Raw genomic sequence first — 18,263 nt, 5'->3', positions numbered from 1 at the left:
CAGCGGGAAAGGGAGAGGGGACGGCGCCGTGGCGGCGGGAGGGCAGCCGGCCCCCCGGAGCGGCGCGGCGCGGCGGCGGGAGGGCGGCGGGGCGCAGGGCTGCGCGTCGCCCGGGAGCGGCGAGGCCGGGCCGACGGCGTGCGGGAGGAGCTGCCGCTTGGCCCCCGCGGCCCCGGAGCCCACCTTACCACAAGACTGAAGCAAGCTAGCATGCGAAGGCAGCAGGCAGTCGGAGAGGAAAAGAAACAGCGTGTGAACAAAAGGAGAGGGCCGTCCGCCCTCAGGGCAGGGCGCAGGGCTGTCCGGGGGGGGGCGTCGGGGAGGCGGGCCGGGGGCTGTACAGCGCAAGGCGGGCGTCGGGTCGCTCGCTCCTTTCTCGCCTGCGGCTCCGGGCGTCCGGCTGTCGCGGCCGGTGCCCCAAGGCGCCGAGCCAGCCCCCGCGGGCGCTTTTGGGCGCAGGCCCCCTCCCCGCGTCCTCGCACAGCGGCGGTCGGCGCCGTCCGCCTCCGAGCCCGTCCTGCCGCCTCCCGCGGGAGGGACGGCGCCGCCGAAAACGGCTGCCCGCTGGCGGCATCCTTCCTCCTTCTCTCTCCGGCCCTGGGGAGTCGCGCCCCGCCGGCGCCCGCCCGTGCCGAGCTGCCCTCCAAGCCGGGAGCGCCCGGGCTCCGAGCGCGGGACGCCCGGCGCCCCGGCAAGAGCGGCAGGCGGAGCGCCCTCGTACCCCGCCGCTGCCAGCCCGCCCCGCGGTTGCCTCGCTTCTCGCTTGGCTCCGTCCGTTTGGGTTTTTGTCAGTTTGCTTGTCCGTTCGTCTGTTTGTAAGGGTTTTGCGGGACAGACCACGACGAAGACGACGAGAGGTGATCGAGACGTGGGGAATTTGCAGGCATCCTGGAGGGGCTGCGGCAAGGGGGGCGCAGCGTGGGCCAGGCGCGCTGTCCCCCGCCTCTTACTGGAGCGACGAGTCTCTCTCCGGGTGCCGGTGTCCAATGTGTCGACGTGAGGGACTTCTGGTTTGCTTTACACGTGGGTTGCTTAAATCGACAGCGTCTTTTGCATCTCTTCCCCCCCCCCCCCCAAACAGAAAGAAATCAACTCGGCAATGTCAGACGATGACGCGGCTTGGTTGGGTCAGTGCTGGATTGGGACTGGAGAAGACGGCTCCACGGACAGGCCAATCCTCGCAGCAAAGCGGCTTATTCGATCACCATGCAGCACGGCAGGTGCTGGGAGAAGTACTTGAAGAGCTCCGGGGTGGCGCCGGGGCAGTTGGTCAGCTCCAGCTCCTCCAGCTCCTGCAGCTGCACCAGCCCCGAGAGGCCCGTGGTGGTCAGCAAGGGGCAGCCTGGAAGCAGAAACCGCGGTGCCGTCGGTGGGGCCGACTGGGGCTGTGGGTGCCCAGCACCTCCAGTGCCCAGCCGTTGGGGGGCCTGGAGAGGAACAGGGGTGTTCACATGCCCGTCTCTGGTGGGAAACCCCTGGGAAGGGGAGGACCGCCACGCTGGGGGGGCCATGCAGCCAGGACCGGTGGCGCAGCATATCCCAGCTCTGTCGTAAGCCTGTCCCCAGGGGACTGTCCCCATCTCCATGTGGAGACTCTCCCCATCCTCCCACTTCCCCACTCCCCACACAGGGATCAGGGCGCCCAGGCCAAGAACAAATCATGCATGGGTCTCACCAGCAAGAGACAAGAGGCGCAAACTTCCCATGCTCAGGAGATGCTTCAGGCCAAAATCTTGCACCTAGGAAAGAAAAAGGAGTGGGATCCCGGCTCCCAGCATGACGCCAACCAGGAGGTGTTCGCCTCTTGCGAGCGCCTCCGCAGCAGCTGGGAGCTGAGCCTCGCTGGGGCCCAACCCTCGCTGGGAGCTGAGCTTTGCCGTCTCGCGGCAGGGGAGGAGGGCAGCCTGGAGCATAACGGCATGGGGAACCCCCATCCCTCCTCCGTTTCCCAGCACCAAACGGCTCCTGGTGCCAGGCAGGCTCTCCGGCCAGCCCAGCGGGCTCATGCAGCCCATCCCGGGAGGGTATGTGAAGAAGGTGGGTTGAGCCATGCCGTAGGAAGGAGATGTTCCTCTCCTGTGCCCCCCTTGCCGGTCAGGTGAAGGAGACACGTCTGCGGGCCCCCCGGCACAGGCAGCACGAGTGTCCTCATCCCTCCTGCGCCCCACCGCCTACCTGGCAGCACCAGCGCAGGTACAGGCTCCGCAGGGACGACATGGTGGACAGGTAGCTGAGGCCAGTGTCGGTGATCCGCACACACCTGCCGGGGAAAACGGCATCAGGGCTGGCCGTGGCCACCAAGCCGGGGGAACAGCACACCGCTGGGACCCGCAGGGAGCTGAGGAAGGGCAGTCCCCCCAAAAACAGGGACCTTCATCGAGGGGGTGGTGTGCTGCTGGCTGCCAGAGCATGGCTGGATCCTCGGCAGGGGAAGGGCAATGCCCCCCAGCAGCACTTTACACCCCTCGAGCCCTGCAGAGAGACCCACGTTCCAGGCTGGCCGTATCCCAGCCCCACAACCCATAGAAGGAGCTGTGGAGTCCTGGATCAGGCCGTGACCGTCTCACCACACACGTAGCTGTCCCCAGAACGCGGTGCCGGGGCACAAGGCAAGACCCTGGCCTTGCTCCCGCAGCCCTGCTCCCGCCCTGCCATGGCCCCTCACCTATCGAGCACCAGCTCCTCCAGCTTGTGCAGGTCGCAGGCGATGTACTCGAGGGCCATGTCCGTGATGCGAGGGCACCAGGACAGGTCGAGGCTGCGCAGCTTCCGTAGGTTCTCAGCCACCAGCTCCACGCCGTCGTCCGTCACCTTGGAGCAGCCCGAGAGGCTGAGGACACTCAGGTTGGGCAGGCTGTGCACCATGTTCACCACGCCGTGGTTGGTGATCTCCCAGCAGGAGTTGAGGCGGAGGGTGTGGGTGGTGTAGCCCTGCTTGGCAGTGAAGTAGGCCAGCGCTGTGTCCGTCACGTGGTAGGCCTGCAGGTTGAGCTCGGTGAGGTTGGGCAGGAGCTGGGAGATGGCCGCGATGGCGTCGTCAGCCACGTTGATGCAGTCACTGACGCTCAGCGCCGTGATGCGGGCGTTGAGGCTCGACCACAGCCCGGCCTCCGTGAAGTCGTTGCAGCCCGACAGCTCCAGTCGCACTACACCCTGCATCTGCTCCAGCATCACCTGGCGAGAGGCTTGCGGTCAGTGCAGGCAGCACCCCTTCTGCCCCAGCCCTCCTGCAGAGCTTCCCACACAAGTGCCAACACTCGCCCACACGCTGCCGTGCCAGCGGGGCTCAATGAGGTGCCTTCGCACCCCTGCGGTCTTGGTAAGGCTCTGAATTAACTCCCATGTCCCCCTGAGGCTCTTCCACCTGCCACCAGCCCTTTGCCCTTCCAGCCTTCTCCCACTCCCAGTGGCTCACAGTTCCCTGTGGCCCCATGAACATTGGAGTCGGACCACAGAGGTTCATCCTTTTCAGCCTCCTCACAGGGCCTTGTTTTGCCCCTGCTCCCAGCACCTCCGGAGCTGTCCCCAAGCTGATGGGACATGTCAGCATCAGCAGGGTGATGAAAGGGGGCATCTACAGAGGCCAGGGAGCTCCAGGGAGCAGCACCTGCTCTTCAGGTGCATGTTCCCTGCTCGGGGAGGACATGGCCCAGGCGGCATGGAAGAACATCCCCTCTGGAAAGGATCACATAAGAGAGGTGGAAAGATGTCCTGCACACCATGGCACCCAAGAGAAGGGACACAGACTGCGAGCCAGACCTGGCAGAGCTCCCCGAGTCTGTGGCTGAGAGCAGGGGCTCCCAGCACAACCTGGGATCTGCAGGATTCAGGCACCTGCCTGCTTTTTCTCAAGGCCTGAAGCAAGGCTGGATAAAGAAGAAGAAAAGGTGGGCATGCGGGATTAGTTACTGCAGTGCAGCTGATGAGTGGTAACTCACTGGACTGAAGTAATTTAATCACGCGTGATTGGGGTTCACATCCTCCATTTAGCTGGGCTTGGCTTTTATAAGTCTTTCACATCTGTTTCCATTAAGAGCTTTCGTTAACACAAGCGGTAGCTGTGTGTTCCCTCCCGTGGCAAATGCTGTGGCTGGGCTGGGCTGCGGCAGGACTGCACCAGCGAGGCCATCAGTCCCCCAGGCCTCGCAGGGAGGGCATTGCCATGCTGGGCAGGCACCAGAGAGGATTAAGGAGGAGGCAAAATAAAACCCCACCACAGATCTTCCCCCGGGCCAGGAGGGGACGTCTCTATGCCAAGGATGGAAGAATCCCTCCTGACTAGAGAAGACTGAACAGCGCTTGGACAGGATGCAGGGCCAAGTGGTGGGAAGGGATTGACGGCCGAGGAGGAAATGGTTGGCCTGGAGGGCGCTGCCGCTGGAGAAGGTGCTCCTAGGGAGTGGGATGAAGATAAAGAGCACTCCCGAGGGCAAGGGGTCCATGCCAGGCCCCAGCAGTGATACCAGTATCCCATCAGGGTGATTTGTGGGGGCTGCGAGGGACGGCAGTGCAGCTAGCCCAGTGGCTAACCCCTTCCCATGCGAGGAAGAGGCTGGAGTAGGACACACATCCCTCCTGCAAGTGCTGCGGACACCTACCTCCAGCCCCGCGTCCGTGATGGTAGACCTCTTAAGGCTCATGGACTTCACCCCCTTCTTGGATAGGGGGTAGTTGTCAATGAACTCACAAATGTCCAGGTCGGAGACGCCCACGAGGCAGAAGCCGTCGAAGCCCCGGACGGCAAAGCCCTGGAGGCTGACGAACTCCTTCTCGCCGCCGGGCAGAATGTTGTAGAGCTCTTTGGTGTGCAGGACGGGTGTGAGGCCCACCCAGAACTTGGGCTGGTACAGGACCCTCCGCCACACCTTGCACACCTGCGCCAGCACACACTTCTCGCAGGCCGAAAAGTACCAGAACAGGCGGTTGAGGATCTTCTCGTCCACCGCCAGCTGCCTCTCTGAGGGAGAGCCGGGCAGCCGCTCCGGGGAGGGCTGCTCCTTGCTGGGGCAGGCCTCGCTCGAGTTCAGTCCCACCAGAGAGGCGCTCGGAGGGGACGACACCCCAGCCAGAGTGGCCAAGGACAGGGGCGATGCCAGGCTGGGTATGGGCAGGTCGCTGTGGTTGGCTAAGGCCGGGCTGAGGATGGCAGGCACGGAGGAAGGCTGGCACAGGCGGTTTTTCACGGCGGGGGTCCCTTTGGTGATGCTGGCGGAGCCGAGTCCGTTGGGCTGCGTGGGGATCTTCACCAGTCCATTGCGGGGCAAACATGGGGGCTTGGTGTCGCCGTTTCTCTGGTTCGACATCTTCCACGGGTCTCTCTGCAACACAGGGGTGAGGGGTGAGGAGTGAGGGGCTGCCACGGGTGCCCAGCTCCCTTGCTGCCAGGAACCACAGAAGGGGGCAGGGAGAGGAGGCAGGGGCTAAGGGGGGATGTTGGCTCACTGACAGGAGCCGGGGGGAATGAGGCATCTGGCTCATCCCGACAGAGAGCCTGTGCAAGGAAGAAGGGAACCAAGGGTGGTGCCTTTTCTCTGTCACCTCCCAAAGCACCCTCTGAACCGCAGCTAGGACATTGGCAACCCTCCCACCTCCCTCTGCCACCATGGCCATCCTGCAGTCTCAGCAGGCACCGGGCGCTCAGCCGCAGGCAAGCAGGCACTGCCCTGAGAGCCGATGTGATGGATGCGTCAGGGCTGGCAGATTCAAAAGGCACCCGGTGGTGCTCAGGGCAGAGCTGGATGCTGCCTGGGCTGGGTGAATGGGCTGCCCTAGCTGGCAAGGCCTGGGGCAGAGCCAGGTGCTACAGCTGCCTTCACTCAGCTTTGGGGAGTTGGCTTTGTGGGCTCAGCACCCTCATGGGACGGCGGGGAGCAGGGACCACCCCTGCCAGGCCAGGGGTAGAGTTGGAGGAGACCTGGGTGGCACAGAGCTGTGAGAGGCCCGGATGCTGCATGTGACCAGTGTTGGGCTGGGCACAGCCCAGGGAACAGAGCAGTGTCCTCTGAGGGACTGCGTGGCCCAGGCACATGCAGTGCCCCAGCGGTGAGAAGAGTTTGTCCCCAGATGTTCCCCGCAGGCACATTAATCTATGAGCCGCGTTCTGCGTTGTGCATCGCTTCATTGCAGGTGCTTTGCAAGTGCGAGGATTGAATCCACGGATTCACATGTCCCTCACCCACCTCCCTGAGACAGGAGCTGGAGCGGCCCCATGAAGCACATGTTGGGGCTGTGATGGAGGACACAGGGACCCCTGCCAGCTGCCCTGGGACATCCCACCTCAAAAGCACCCCCCCCTAGAAATTCCCCACATCAGTCCTGGCCCCGCTCAGTAGGGGCAGATCCCAGGGTGACACACCGGAGGGGCTGCAGCACCCCTCAGGGCAAATCTGAGCAAAAAGAGCAGATCCACATCATCCCAGCAGCACAGGAAACCCCCCACAAAGGCCCAGATGGGGATGTGAGACCACTCTGCTCCCCCAGAAAGTCTAGCCTGGGTAGGGAGGGAGAAATAAAGTCCTATGTGAAGGAGGGATGGAGGAGGGAAGAAAGGAGGGAGGGAGGCAGGGAGGGAATGGGCACCCTCACAGCAGGGTGCGTAGGAAGAGCTGGTAGGCAGGGGAGAGGGAGAGGAAGAAAGGATGAAACAGAGCTGGTGCAGGCAGGGAGATGGGTGCCCGCATGTGCCAGCGGGGTGGTGGATGGCAGAGCCTATGCTGGCTGGGAGCTGAGTCTCCCAGCAGCCCGTGAGCCAGGCGGCACCACAGCAAACCAGGCCAATAAATATTTCAGCTGCAGTGAAGCAGGCTTTCAAACAGTCCCGCCGCACCCCGTGATGCATTATTAAACACATTTCCCTTTATAAATATGGATGTAAATAATTGATGGGGTCTCGGTCCCTCCTGCCCAAGCCGGTGCCTGTCCTGTGGCCCTGCTGGTGCCATGCCAAGTCCTCCCGGCACCCACAGCCCGTCTGCCTGGCAGCGCCCTGCTCCGGTGGGCTGCACCCCACAAACAAGCAGCTGGCGTGGAGCCATGCCCTGTGCAGATGCCAGGCTCCGCGGTGCCAGCTGGCTCCCCAGGAAGCACCGCTCGCCCAGCAGGGGCGGCTCTGCCCTGCCAGCAAACCTGCGGCTGCACTGTCCCAGTGCAGGCAGGTGGCTGGCAGGAAGCACTCGGCTGCCTGGGGAAGGCAGTTCTCACCAGCAAGGACTCTGCTCCCTGCTCACTCCGGTGGGCCCTGAGGCCAAGTGCCTCCTGGAGCCCCACTTCATCCCCTTTCCACCTGCTTGAGGCAGGCAATGGGGCCGAGATGAAGCGACTGCGGGTGGCGCAAGGCAGGGAAAGAATAGAGGGCCTGAGCAGCCCAGCTGGGCTCAGGGACTGGCAGGAGACAGAGACAACCTCCCCCAACACCCAAGGGATGGACGCTGTTCAGTGAGTGACTGTGTTTGGCTGGCACATCCATTCAGTGGTGGCTAATGGGACCTGAGGACACTCTCTGTTGCCAGCTCCCCCTGGACCCAAGATAAAAGCCAGGAGTGAAGCAAGGCAAATGTTTTAGCCACTTGATTTGAGATGGAGACAGTGGGGCCCTGATGGAGGGGAGCCTGGCAGAAGCAGAGGAGGAGCAGGCAGATGGCTGTAGTTGTGTTCCTGTGTCCCAGGGAAAGTGTCCTTGTTACGCTGAGGGCACTGATGGACCAGTGTTATGGCTGATGAACCAAGGACCTAGCACATGTGATGGTCATGGTATGGAAACAGTGGGCTTATGAGGATGATCTGTGTCCAGCGGACAGTGTCCTACTGAGCCTGCCTCCCAGGGCTGTGCCTCTGCATCCCTCCGCGCAGACCAAGGGCTGTGACTGGAAAGCAGAAACCAGGCAATCTCCCTTCTTGTCCCCTGCCTGACACATCTGACCATTGCTTTTACCCTCCCAATGCCCAGTGTGGCAGCCAACGCTCCCGGACCAACCAGGAGAGGAAACCACCTGAAATGAGCAGTGGAAGAGACCAGTAGTGCAGGCAGCTGAGCTGTGTGGTCCAATCCATGACTATAAACACCACAGGGTGCACACATATGCAGTATATCCCAGGGACTCACCACCCAGCACACCAGGGATGTGGGACTGGGGAGTGGTGGTAAGGCAATCAACACTGAGCTCTGGCCTCCTTCCAGGGATCTGGAGTAGTTTTCTGACCATTTAGTGAGCTGAACTGCCTCACTGGAGCCAGCAGCCAGAGGAGAAGTGCGAGGGAGGAGGCAAGGCTGTGCAGAAGGCAGTGAAGGGAAAGGAGATGGGGAAAGCAGGACAACAGCAGCAGTGGGCTGGTAAACCTGATCGCCTCTCCCGTGCTGCAAGCAGCAATGATATGGATGTGCCTGCAGACAGCCCAGTGGCATAACATCGGTGCCATCAGCACCTTGAGAGACCATCCTCCAGGGATGGGGCCAACCCTGTGCAGACAGTCTGCTGCCACTCCTCTCTCAGATCCAGCCTCTGCTGCCTACACTGCCCTACAGAGGATTTGGGGCTCTCGTGCTTGGACGTGTGTTAAGTTTGTTTGGAAGCAGGAGAAGAGGAGGGGAGAAAAAAGGAAGAAACTTAAAACCGAGCTTGGCAGCAATTAGGGAAGCAAACAGAACATGCACCAGGGTGTCTAACACAGCAATACAACACAAATCAAAACAGATAATTACCACACAGCACAGAAAGGCTGTTGCTCCAGCACAGAGCCCATGGTGAGAGCAATTCACCCCGCCGGCTGCCTGCTGGGGAGAGGCCAGGTGGTGGGAGAGGGGCAGCCCAGGGCCTCAAGACATGGGAGAGCAAGCAAGGAGTATGGAGGCTCCTGCAGGGGACAGTCACAGGAGGAGACAGATGCTAACAAGTCCTCAAACTGAAATTCAGCTAGTGGGAGGTGCTGGCAACAGTTACATCCTGCTCATACCTGGGTTCATCTTCAAGGCAGGGCTCAGAGGGATGAGAGACTTTCACAGTCCTGTCTTGGAAAGCTGAGTCAGGTCCCTCTGTCCCAGGCTAAGGCTGTTTGTCTGGCTCATAGAAAAACCATGAATGAGCTGAGAAGTCCCTCCACATGCATCTCCACATGCTTTTTGGTCACCCCAGAGCAGCAGGAGAGCAGAGATCCATCATTCCCTCTTGTCCCTATCATTTCACTGTTTGCAGATTGTGTGGCTGGACCAACAACAATACCATCAGAAGGAGTGTTTAACACTTCCTACAGCCATCCTTGTCCTGGGATCCCACAAGAAGGAGCCAGCTTTGGCAGTCCCTCATAGCAACCCCCCTCTACTCTCTGCAGGCCACACCTCACAGGGTTAGCATGGGGCGCCAGCTCCCAGTCCACAGTGGGAGAAAACCTGACAAAAGCAAAGGGCAAAGCCTTTCAGCCTCCTAAATTAATTCCAGGGTGCACACTTCACAGAAAATGTCATTGCCAAAGAAGTCACTCCATTCATGAGGTTTCTCTCACCCACAGTGACTGTCAATGGGGGTGGGGGCAGCTCTTGACTCAGGAAGTGAGGAGAAAGAAGAAGGTCAAAGAGCCTGTCACTACAAACATCACACGGGTAATGAAGATGTCAGGAAAAACAAGATGAAAGCCGTCAGGAAGATAGACCTGGTAGAGGCCATTGGCGAGTTTTACTGACTCAATGTGGCAGTAAAGGGCGATGAGAGACTCAAGAGATGAGCAATAACATCAGTCGCCCTGTTAATGCCGCCCCCGTACTGGCTGTTTGCTGGGGGCACCCCTGCCTGCAGGGAGTGAGATTTTCTGGGACAGACCGCCGTCCCACTGCACCTGGGCTCGGGGGTTAGCGGGGACCCCGGCCCTGCTCGCCTGCCAGCCGGGGCCCGCGGGGCCTGTTCAGTACCGCGGACAGCGGTCCGTTCAGCACCGCGGACAGCGGCCGCGCGGGGCGGGGCGGCGGCTGTTCAGCACCGCGGACAGCGGCCCCATCCGCACCACCAGGGAGACGGGCAGGGGCACTTGGCCTGTCCCGGGGCCGGGACTCGTCCTTGGGAGGCCCCGGAAAGGCCTCGAGGCAGGACCACCCTGCAAAAACACCCCTGAAAAATTGCTCCTGAGAGGCCCTTCCATTTGCCCCACTGGCCTCCTGTGGGGCCTGCTATTGCCTCACTGGCCTCCCGTGAAGCCTGTTATCGCACTGCCAGGAGCCAGGGCTGATGCAAAATTATTTCTGTAGAGTCATTGCTTCAGTGACACAGAGCTGCTAGGCAGCAAGCAGCCATTCTTCACAGTTTCCTGCACACACACACGTACACATACACATAAACATGCATGGACAGACAGACAGACACACACACACAAACATGTGCCCCATCAGGTATCTAGAAGCTGGCGGATGCACCTTGCATGAGCCTTAGCATTCATTTGCACATTTGTATGCACATATACACACACAAACACAGAGATGTGCGCATGAACACATGCACACACACATACATACAGGGTTGCATCAGCTGAATTCATTAGCCTATCTATTTTTACTAATGCAGCAAATCAAGTTGCTCTACAGGCGGGGAAAAAACATCCAATATGTAGTACTGTGGCAGAGCACACAAACGAAGCTCTTCTCCAGCAGTCCCCAGGGTAACAGATCCCCTGGACTCCTTCATCTGTAAGCTACTGATGGAACTAGCAGCACTGCAACACAGGCACTTGCTTTGGGTACCGAACCTGTCAGCCGAGGTGTATTGTACTAATAAAGATATCCCACTATAAGGAAGAAGATCATCTTCCCCATGCAGTGCTCAGCGGTATGCAAGATGCCTCCTGCTCTGATTGCATCAGGTCAGACCACTGTCTGTGCCATGTTTAGTCAGACTGGTGTACGATTGCCAAGCTCTGAGGCAAGGCTCACCCCTGAGTGCTTGGATCACCCCAGCAGTGCAGAGGAGCTGCAGAAGGCCCCGGAGAAGCAGCCTGCTCCCCTGGAGATGGAGGGGGCAGTGGGTGTGTTTTTAGGGGGAGAGAGCCTGCCTGTACACGTGCATGTGTGTGTGTGTGTGTGTGTGTGTGTGTGTGTGTACACGTGGATCAGCGCTCCCAGGCACAGTACTCACACACGTCAGGTGGGAGAGAGGCTTAGAGCACAGCTCCAGACTCAGCACCATATATTCCCCTGCTGCACAAGCCTGTAATCTGCGGTGGGGAAGAGCATCCCCTCCCATCTACTCTGCTTGGCCCCAGCAGCCTGCCATTGGTGTGATGGGAGCCACAAAACACCTTTCTAAGATTATTCTAAGAGCTCCTTGGAAGACAAGAGTGATCAGAGCAGCTCCCTTGCTCCTGTTTTCTCCTCAGCTGCTACAAAGAGGTCATCCCACCTTGCAGCAAAGAGATTCAGGTGGGATGGGGCAGGGAGGAGAAACAATTGATTTCAATCCCCTTCCTATTGCCTGTAGTTCCCAGCACTGCCCTGGGCTGGCTGGTGAATCCATCTCTGGGGCTTAGCCAGGCCAGAGGAAGAGCAGTGGCGCAGTCAGGAATAGGGGCTCCCCAGTACCGTTCTCACCACTAGGCTACACAACCTTTCTGGACAGCAGGCCCCGTAGAGCATGGGCCCCATGGCCAGAGCTACGTGGACCGTGCCCAGCCAAGCCTGGCAGAAGCTCAGCACTCAGGGAGCAGGGGAAAATGCTGATTTAGGTGAGAAAGGAAAGCTCTGCTCAGGTCTCTGTCAGCTAGGATTTCTGCTTAGCTTAAAGACAACTTATGGTCAGAGGCACCAGGGAATCACCCACTGCGAGTCCTTAGTGTAGAGGGGAAATGGTAGGGTAGAGTCCCTCTGGAGCAAGGGATAAGGGAGATCCTCAGCATCCCAGGCCAAAGGAAGGCAAAACTTCCCTGCAACAGGCAGTGGGGGGGTCACCTCTGGCTGCTGCGAGCCATCCCCTGGCAACCATGTTGTCACTTCAGCATGAGCCCACCCTGAGACAGGAGGTGATGCTGACCAGTCTCCATGCCAGCCTGTCCCCAGGCTCCAGGAGTGCTGCCATCTTGGGCCCGTGTTTCCTGGAGTAGCTCTTGAAACAGTGATTTTGCCCCAGGAGAGGAGATATGCCTGATCACACCTGGAGAGCTGAGCATGGCCTGGAAGCCTGTAGCTGCGTGATAATACAACAATGCTGAAAGAAAAGGAGACCTAGATCTCCTGAATGCTTCAACCCCTGAGCAGCCCTCCCTATCCCAGGCACGCCCATGGTCCCTGGCCCTCTCAGTCCTGCAAGGAGCCTCAGCATAGAGGATCTCTCAACCAAGAGGAGATTCTGGGATGGCCGTGAGAGCAGACAGAGCCACGCACAGACTCAGAACAGAGCCGAGTGCAACATGCTCATGGCTAACTTGGGACCATGTCCTGCAGCCTCCTCAGGCAGTACCAGCGCCCCCAGATCTCATTGCCATGGGGAGAGCACTCAGGTTTTGGTGTCTCTCAGCTAAGCTTTGCCCTGCTCCCTACCAGCCAAGGGGAGATGAAAGGGAGCAGCTCCTCTTGTACCAGCCTTCCCATGGCCTGACCTGCCCCTGCTACAAGCGCAGCCATGGCCTGCCCAGGCAGGGTGCAGGTTGGTCTCCAGGCACCAGTATAGCCTGGAACATTACAGACCACCCCATCGTCTGGGATGGGAGAAAGGAGCCCTGAGGCTTCCTCTGCCTCATGGTGCTCTTGCACAGGTCATCTGCACCCAAGAGGAGGCACCAGTCCTGCTCTGACAGAAAAGGATGCCACCTCCCTGGACACACTTTCCCCTTGGCCTGACCCCATCAAGCCATGCAGCCCCATATCCCCTCTCATCCAGCCAGTCCTTTCAGGGAGCAGTGGGTTTGTTGGACTCCATCTGGTCTCCCTCCAGCAGTGGCAAAGCTCTGATGTGTCCCCACAGGGCTCCAGGTCCTCAGGCCTTCCCATGACTGCTCCTGAGCACCTCCACTCCAGGACACTGGCTTGCTCCCTGGGTACAGCTGGTAAATGAGGCTTCCAGGGCCATTACGTCCTGCATCAAAGAGTTTCCTGCCTCCAGACATTGCAATGATTATATGAACAGTGTGGCCCTCCCTTTGCCTCAGGCCAGTGCGACAGCTCAGCCCGGCAGCTCTCCGTCCCACCAGCGCAGACCTGGAGTGAAGCCTTGAGTGGGCTCTGCCTTGGCCCCCGACAGGGACATCGCTCCACAGGGGCTGGTGTTGCAAAGGAACGGCTCCGTGAACCGAGTTGCCTGCCAGAAAAAACCAGCAGCTTTCCAGGACGTCCGTGCAGCAACACCCACTCAGACTGGTCATCTGCCTGACCCCAGCCCACTTCCTGGATTCGGTGTCTGAGAAGATCTGAGACACAGTCCCAAGGCCTGGGAGCAGGGCTGGACCATCCCAAGGCCCTTGCAGCTGGGCACTGTCAGTGCAGAGCCAGCTGGGAAGGCTGCCGTGGCCAGACATCTCCCTCGTGCTCGGACAGTCCCTGCCTCACCATCACCAGTGGCTGCCCCTCTCCTCTGCCACCCCAAGAGCACTCACGGCCCAGGACCGCAGGGCTGGCCCGGTGAGCAAGCAGCAGTCAGGGGGTTTCAGGCTCAGGGAACCAGGCTGAGGGCAAGAGGGATAAAAGTCTGTATAGCACAGGGGGCCTGGAAAGGGTGAGTAGGAGCTGTCTTGGGCACAAATGAGAAGTACTAGACAAGCAGGACACCAGGACGGCGAAACAGCATTCACAAAGAGCTTCAGCTGCGGGACTCCTTGCTGCAGGATGCTGTGGTTGCTAAACACTGACATAGGTTCAGAAAGCTCTTAGATACGTTCCTGGAAGGCAAACACTCTGAAAATTATTAATTACACAGAGGCCTCTGGCTCGGGAGTACACAAGCCACAGAGAGAAGGGGGCTGGGCAGCACTGGGGCAGGAGCAGTGCAGGCCTGGTGCTGGGGCCCGGTGCTGGAGCTCGTCTCTGGGCAGCCACCATCAGCGATGGATGCTTGGTCTATCCTGGCACGGCTTCTGGCTATGTCTCACCAACTGGTTGCTTAAACTGCTCATGGGACAGCTTCTCTGTGACCGCTCAGGCTCTGCAGCGTGGCTCGGTAGCTGCCCAGCTCTCCTAGGCGGAAGGAGCTGGGTCTGGGCAGGGGTTACAGCTCGGTCAGGGAGAAACCCTAGCAAAACGGCTTATTTCTTCCTGCTAACTTCCCTCAAACGCTGACCTGCTCCCCCTTTAACCACCTCCCCCTCCTCCGTGCCTCCCGGGCCCGGTGAGCCCCCGGCCGCCCGCGCCCTGGCCCTCGTGCTGGGTCAGCCGAGGATGTGGCGGAGGTGGGATGCTCCGGAGGGAGCTGCTCGCCCGCGCTCCCGGCTCTGCTCCTGGCTGAGCGCGCCGGGCCCACAGCCCACCCACAGCGCCGCAGCCCACCTCTCCCCCCACGGCAGGCAGCTCCCGGCACCCCCTTGCCCTCGCTCCTCGGGACTCTTTGGGTCCCGGGCCCCTGACGCAGAGCCACGGGGATGCGCTGTGCTCCCAGCCCCCACTCCTAGCTCTCTGTGCCTCAGTTTCCCTCCCAGCTAGTGGCTCTCCTCGTGCCAGACCCCACGGCCTTGCAGCCCCTGCAGGCTCGGCCTGCCCCGGGGCGTGCAGATGCGGGGCACGGTGCTGGCAGGTTCGGCGTGGGGATGGGGACGGGGGTGCCGTGCACAGACACACAGCGAGGGGGATGCCGGCAGAGCCCGAGCCCTGCTGCCTGGCTCTCGTGCTTGTCCTCAGCACCCACCGGCTTTGATCGCCGACCCAGGAGCTGCCGCCAAAGCTGACAGCTCCCCTTTCCCCTCCCTGAGCTCTGCCTAAGGCTGCGTGCCGCGTGCTGTGACCCACACGTGGCGGGGAGGAGGGCAGCTGCCCTCAGCCGGGAGAAGGGAAACTGAGGCACAGGCAAGGCAACACGGCTCTGCCGCAGAGCTGCCAGAATCTGAGCCAGGAATATTTTAAACCTCTGGAGCATTAATGTTGCTTCCAGCCCTCAAACCCAAAGCGGAGCGTCCTCCGAACCGGAGGCCCTGGGCTCCCCGGAGCCCCAGCGCGTGTGCCACCCCAGCGCCCGCCCGCTGGTGTCGAGGCCCGCGGGAGCCAGGCTCCCCTTCCCCAAGGTCCCTGCTCCCCACCAGGTCGGAGGCAAGGCTGGACCCTTTCCAGTTCAGCCGGGGGCTGCGGCCCCTCAGGGCTGCCGAGGGACCGTCCCTGCCCTCTGCCCGCGGGGCCGACCCACCCGCAGGGCGCAGGGGCCTCCTCGCCACGCCGCGACACGGCAAGGACGTGGGCTGCGGTGTGACACACACAGCACGAGCGGAGAGCGGTGCCGCGGGATGCCGAGAAACAGGCTGCGGCTCTGCCGCCCGCCCGGGCCGTGCCTGGCCGGGGCCGTCTCTGCTCACGCAAGAGGTGAAAAAGCAGCAGAGCTCAGCAGAGATCTGCTGCCTTGTCCTTCCCGGCTGGCTCCGGAGGAAGCGAGGGGCCAGAGCACGGCCGCATCCCCCCCAGCACAGGGAGCAAGGGGGTGATCCCGTCAGAGGGGACGGGGGTGCCCCCTCGCCCCGCTCCGCCATGCCCCCGGCTCACGCTCGTGCTGCCGCCAGCCCCAGGCCCGTGCAAGGACCCGCTCCGTCGCCGGGCACAGGATTTCCATGAGAAACGAGGTTTCTGAGCGCTGGGGAGAGACTCCGGCCTGCTGCATCCCTGCTGCGATGGAGCTGCTGGCAGGGAGAGAAAAACAGGCCCGGAGGATGGAAAAGGGATCGATGTGGGGGAAGCCAGCTCGGGGAAAAATAGATATCTAGCTCATTAAAAATGGATGCTGAAGCGAGTCCTCCCCACTCCAAAGCCGCCTCCCTCTCTCTTCCTGGTAGCCGGAGTGAAATCAGCACCGAGCTTCCCGAGGAGGGGAAATGCCAGCACGACGCAGCTCCCGTTCGGCGCCCGCCGAGCCGCTGCCGCCCGCTGAGGCGCTGCCGAGCCCCCGGGGCTGCCGGGGGGACGCTGCGGCTCCGAGCCCTGCAGCCCCACGCGCCGCCCGGCCGGCGGGCGTTGAGCGGCCCCTTTGCCAAGAGCAGGGCCGCGGGCGCCCTGTCGCCAAGACCTGCCACCCGCTGCACCCGCGTCCCATCGCCGCCGCTGCGCTGGGGCCGGGGGCCGGAGCTGGGCCGCTGTGGCCGGCTGGGCTGCGGCAGGGCCGAGCGAGCCCCCGCAGGCGCTGCCTGCCGGGGTCCCCGTCCCGGTGGGTGCCGCGCACCTGCGCATGGCCTGCTCCGAGCGCTTACCGGCGCGGCAGCGGGGACGCCTCGGCGCCCGCGGCTGGGCTGTGCCCGGCACCCCGGCAGCGGTTGCAGGGCCCTGGCTGCAGCTCCCGAGCCGGCAGCCCCCCTGCCTCAGTTTCCCCCCAGCTGAGAGGAAGCCGGCCGCAGGGCCCGGCCCAGCCCCCGGCCCCCAGCGAGGAGCCGGAGCTTGGCCTGCTGCGCCCGGGACTCGCCGGCCGTGCCGGCAGCCGGGGAGCCCCGCGAGTGCCGGTGGGCACCCAGGCCCTGTCCCTGTCCCACCGCCTGGCAGAAAGGCCCTTTTGTGGGCTCTCCCGTCTCCTGCTCAGCCTTGCCGGCAGCGCCTGCTACCAGCCAGCCAAATCACGGCCGCCCTTGGCCCCTCGCTAGCCCTCAGCACCCTCCCTGGCTGCCGCGGGGTCTCTGCTCTGTGCCCCAAGGCTGGCTATGGCGTCACATGCACGGAGCTGGGCACCGCGGGACCCATGCGGCCACCATCGTCCCCCTCTTCCCATCGCCGTCCTGGGCCTTTCCCCTCCTCCCCTCCCCTCGGCCCTGCGGAGGACCTGGGGGGTGCCGGGGGTGGGTCTCCCTGGTGGGCCCCCGACCCCTCCAGCTTGTGTCGCCCCGGAGCGGAGGGGAGCCGGGCCGCGGTGCCGGGGTGCCGGGGTGTCGGGGAGCAGCCTGCGTGGCCCGGGGGGTGCTGGGCCCCTGCCCCATCTCGCTTGGCTGCCCCAGCCCCCTGGTGCCGTCGGGGCCAACGTGGGGTCTGGGAGCGCTTTGGGGCTGGAGGCTGGAGGGGAGCAGGCGGCAGCCCGGCACCGGGGTTGCCCCAGAGACCCCGTCCCACAGTCGTGCCGATCCCGCGCTGCTGCCTGCGCCCCCCCGTCCCCTCCTCCCGGGCCCATGGCACCTGACAAGGCACGTTTCGAGGCTGGAGCGATGGGCGCCGCACTCACCCCTCGCCCCGGCAGCCCCCCGAGTGCCCTGGGGATGCGAGCCGAGGCAGCGGCACAAAAAGCATCCGCGGGGGCCGGCTGGAGGGGCCAGCACGCAGCCCCCTCAGTTCCGCCTCGCTTGGGTGTCCCGAGCCCCCCCGAGCCGGCCGGGGCCATAGGGCCGGCGGCGCCGCCGGGTCGCGGACGGATGCTGGGAGGCACCTGCCTGGGCCGGGCCGAGCCGCCCGAGCAGAGCGCGGCACGGCGCGGCAACCCGCGGGCACCTGGCCCTGCCGCCCGGCTCCGCTGCTGTTATATAACCCCAGCTCCATGATGCTGGGATCTTCGTCAAGGAGGGATATAATTACAGCCCGTTCCGTGGCCGGTGCCGCGGCCCGCGGAGGGATGGGCTGGAGCAGACATCCGTACGGGGGCTTTGTGTTGCAAAGGATTTCCAGGGAGAAACAAGCAGGTCTTACCTCCAGCGCCGCTCGCCTAGCTCATGCCATGCCTTGCGCGGGCAGCCGGTCCTTTCATGTGCAGAGAAGCATCAGGAGGAGAAATAGGAAAGGGGGAGGAGAGGAGGAGGAAAAAATCCCAGCTGAAGGCGAAGGGAAAGGAGCGCCGCGGCGTCCGCCCAGCCTCCAGCCCCGCTCGGCCGCAGCCGGGTCCCGCTGCCTGAGCCCCCGCAAAACAAAAAGAGCAGGGCGGAGGGGAGGCCGCCGCGGCCGGATCCGCGCCGGCGGGCCCCGGCGGCGAGGCGGCCGGGCTGGGGGCCGAACGGGGGCCCCCTCCTGCCGGCCTGCTCCGGGCAGCAGGGGATGAGGGCTGCGAGCTGTGCACACACACGCTGGCGCACACGCACAACACACACACACACACACACACACACACACACACACACACACGCATGCACACACAGGCGCGCGCACACACCCGCGCGCGCACACAGTGTCAGCACCCAACGCTGTTAAAGAGACACGGCCGTCG

The 18,263-nt window shown here is 62.6% G+C and overlaps 1 protein-coding gene across 1 annotated transcript; it reads right to left on the bottom strand.

Moving 5' to 3' along the window:
- Window positions 1-1,064: 1,064 nt before the first annotated feature.
- Window positions 1,065-18,201, bottom strand: FBXL16 (F-box and leucine rich repeat protein 16). Its single transcript, XM_068908068.1, has 6 exons — window positions 17,753-18,201; window positions 4,599-5,318; window positions 2,666-3,174; window positions 2,176-2,260; window positions 1,676-1,739; window positions 1,065-1,342 (listed from the first exon to the last, which is right to left on the bottom strand). The coding sequence occupies exons 2-6, from the start codon at window positions 5,301-5,303 to the stop codon at window positions 1,194-1,196; spliced, it is 1,512 nt and encodes a 503-aa protein (XP_068764169.1). The 5' UTR covers window positions 5,304-5,318; window positions 17,753-18,201; the 3' UTR covers window positions 1,065-1,193.
- Between the last annotated feature and the right edge of the window lie 62 nt (window positions 18,202-18,263).

The sequence above is a fragment of the Struthio camelus genome, chromosome 15, assembly GCF_040807025.1.
Source record: "Struthio camelus isolate bStrCam1 chromosome 15, bStrCam1.hap1, whole genome shotgun sequence".
NCBI classification, from domain to species: Eukaryota; Metazoa; Chordata; class Aves; order Struthioniformes; family Struthionidae; genus Struthio; species Struthio camelus.
This window is presented reverse-complemented; position numbering and strand designations above follow the sequence as displayed.

Excerpts from the sequence above, each read along its gene's own strand:
- FBXL16 (XM_068908068.1), bottom strand. The coding sequence starts at position 5,303 with ATGTCGAACCAGAGAAACGGCGACACCAAGCCCCCATGTTTGCCCCGC. Across the intron at positions 3,175-4,598 it reads TCACGGACGCGGGGCTGGAG|GTGATGCTGGAGCAGATGCA; the intron begins GTAGGTGTCCGC and ends GCCTCTCGCCAG. Across the intron at positions 1,740-2,175 it reads ACCTGCGCTGGTGCTGCCAG|GTGCAAGATTTTGGCCTGAA; the intron begins GTAGGCGGTGGG and ends TTTCTTTCCTAG.